At 34.7% G+C, this 2347-nt stretch overlaps 1 protein-coding gene across 2 annotated transcripts in view; it reads right to left on the bottom strand.

The window, feature by feature from the left end:
• The window catches only part of LOC113299120, a 5460-nt gene extending 3689 nt beyond the window's left edge, over positions 1-1771 (bottom strand). Inside the window, exon 1 of one of the 2 annotated variants that reach the window (XM_026548064.1) lies at positions 1200-1771. In XM_026548064.1, the coding sequence (XP_026403849.1) occupies positions 1200-1607 (408 nt within the window). In that variant the 5' untranslated portion in view covers positions 1608-1771. The remainder of the gene's footprint in view (positions 1-1199) is intronic. The other variant, XM_026548065.1, reaches the window with a different exon arrangement.
• Positions 1772-2347: the final 576 nt, after the last annotated feature.

Below are 2347 nucleotides of genomic sequence, written 5' to 3'. Positions count from 1 at the left end.
AAGACAGGACATGGGTTATTAAAGAAACAGAAAAGTATAATTTAAAAAAAAAAAATCCTGTTTCTGTTAAAACCAATACATCAACCAAAGCAGGTAAACAGCGAGATTAAGAGAAAAAAGAAACTAAATATTAATCGATCCAGAAAAAAACTAACAAAAAGAAAAGAAACATAATGGCAAATCTTATGCGCCCTATTTACCAAATTCCTCGTTTCATCGGTGGGAATGCAACTCCTATGGTGCATCCAAGCCTTTGAAAACACTCTATTCCAGCTTTTGGTCCCAAATGTGTGGATCCAGAGCTGGAATAAACGACTACGACTTTTCAAAGAGAGTCAAGAATCTCATTTTTACTCATATCAGTAGATCAAACAAACAAAGCCCACAGATGATCTAAAGGCTGTACGTAGAACGAGAAGATAATGAAAACCAGAAGAGGATAACTCGTTTTTAAGAAAGAAGAAATTCTGCGGAAATCTCAACAAAAGTTGGATTCCCATTGAACTCGATTAGGGCTTAAGAGACATATTTTCTTATAATTTGAAAGATGAAGGGAAAAATAAAAGAAACCAGAGATAGGAACAAACAAATAACGATTCAAGAGCAAAAGAAACAAACAACGAATAAAAAAAGAGGTTTGAAGAAGAGTAAGAAAAACGAAACACTAGTCGCTATAGATTACTACCAAATACTGAAAACACCATATTAAAACTAAATCTTTGACTGAAACACACACATATCAGCGGATTTCCTTCTTTTTTTTTTTGCCCCTCACAAACTTGTCCTAATCCTTCATCGGGGTAAAGGAATAATCAATTTTTTTTTTGAAAAACGTAGCCCAGTTTGTTTATTTATGACAAAGCAAAGGCATTTAGGTGCAACAAAATAAATAAAAAAAACATCATTTACCAACTCCAGCGCGTTTGAGCTGGAAACGAATCCAAAAATACAGATTTGAGAAGATAACCTTCAGTGGTTTCAAAACAAGACAACTTTGACTCGTTGAGAAACTAATAAGAGAGAAAGAGAGATTCAGCATAAAAACCGGCAATCAGATACGAATCATAAATCATCACCGGTTAAGGGTATTTCCGTAAACGGATGAACACCGAAAAAAAGTCGGCACCAAAGAGATCTGAGAATAGAAATCCTGAGAGATAGAGATAGAGGTGGAGGGAGTAAGATTCAGAAAAACTGACCTTAGATCTGGAGTTGTGGTTGCTTGACCAAATGGAAGGTCGACTTGATTCTTCGTAACAATCAACAGCAGAACCAACACCACTATTACCACTACCACTAGCACCACTTATTGAAGATCCAGGACTCCATGAGAAAGGAGTCGTTGGACTTGCTCTAGTTAAATCGTTTTCCTTCTTAATAATTTGTCTGTTATTGTATCTCATTAGTAATAATCTAGAACGAGGTTTTCTCAATCCCCATTTAATTAAAGGAATAATCTCTGAATCAGTAGTGTTTTTAAAATTGTTGGTAGTATCAGGATTCAGTTGCAGAGATGAGGCGTATGAATCCGAAGAAATCCTCATTATCAACTCAGCCACCATGGTATCATCCGTCATGGCGGATTGAATCCACTCGTCTTTTCTCATTAGATCTCTTTTTTTCTTTCTATTTTCAGAAACTGATGGTGATATTAGATTCTTATGGATGGGAGAAAGAATGAATTTTTAAGAGAGAGAGAGAGAGAAGAAGAAGAAGAAGAGACTGAACGAAATGGTGGCAATTGGTGCAGCAGTTGGTCTTAAAGTAAATAAATTAGATTTTTATAGGATTTCCATATATCATTATTTGAGGGTGGTGATAATATATTTTGGGTGTTACTTTATTAACTATGTACCCAATTTTACCAGTAACACTTGGAATATTTACATCTTGATTTTTGTTAGTGGGACGGCAAAAAGCGATCGGAGGAGCAAAAATTATAGCTGACTCGCTAATTACGACCTATTTAATATATTTTCATTATTATGATCAAATTTCCCTTACAAAATATACCATTTAATCGTACAGAGTTTCCCTATTTTCCAAACAGGTTCTACGCATGCCCATAAATCAGAAAACGTTCTACACCATTGCCGTCAGTTCTTTTTTTTATTTTCTTCTTTTTGTAAGTTAAAATGCATTCAAACAACTAACTTAGGGAGTTAGAAACCGTTATATCATTAATAGTAGAGCCTTCTAATGTAGAGATATGGTTCTTATCCCTTGCATTAGATTTATCTATTTCTAAGTTTAGCAAAATACAAGTAGGAGGACTCTTGTCCCAATTAACTAAATTAACAAAAGATTTTGCTTCCTTGGCAAGTGTATTAGCCACTTGGTTTGCAAG

This window comes from Papaver somniferum, chromosome 7 (assembly GCF_003573695.1).
Source record: "Papaver somniferum cultivar HN1 chromosome 7, ASM357369v1, whole genome shotgun sequence".
In the NCBI taxonomy this organism is placed as follows: Eukaryota; Viridiplantae; Streptophyta; class Magnoliopsida; order Ranunculales; family Papaveraceae; genus Papaver; species Papaver somniferum.
The sequence above is the reverse complement of the archived record's forward strand: the minus strand, read 5'-3'. Positions and strand labels throughout refer to the sequence as shown.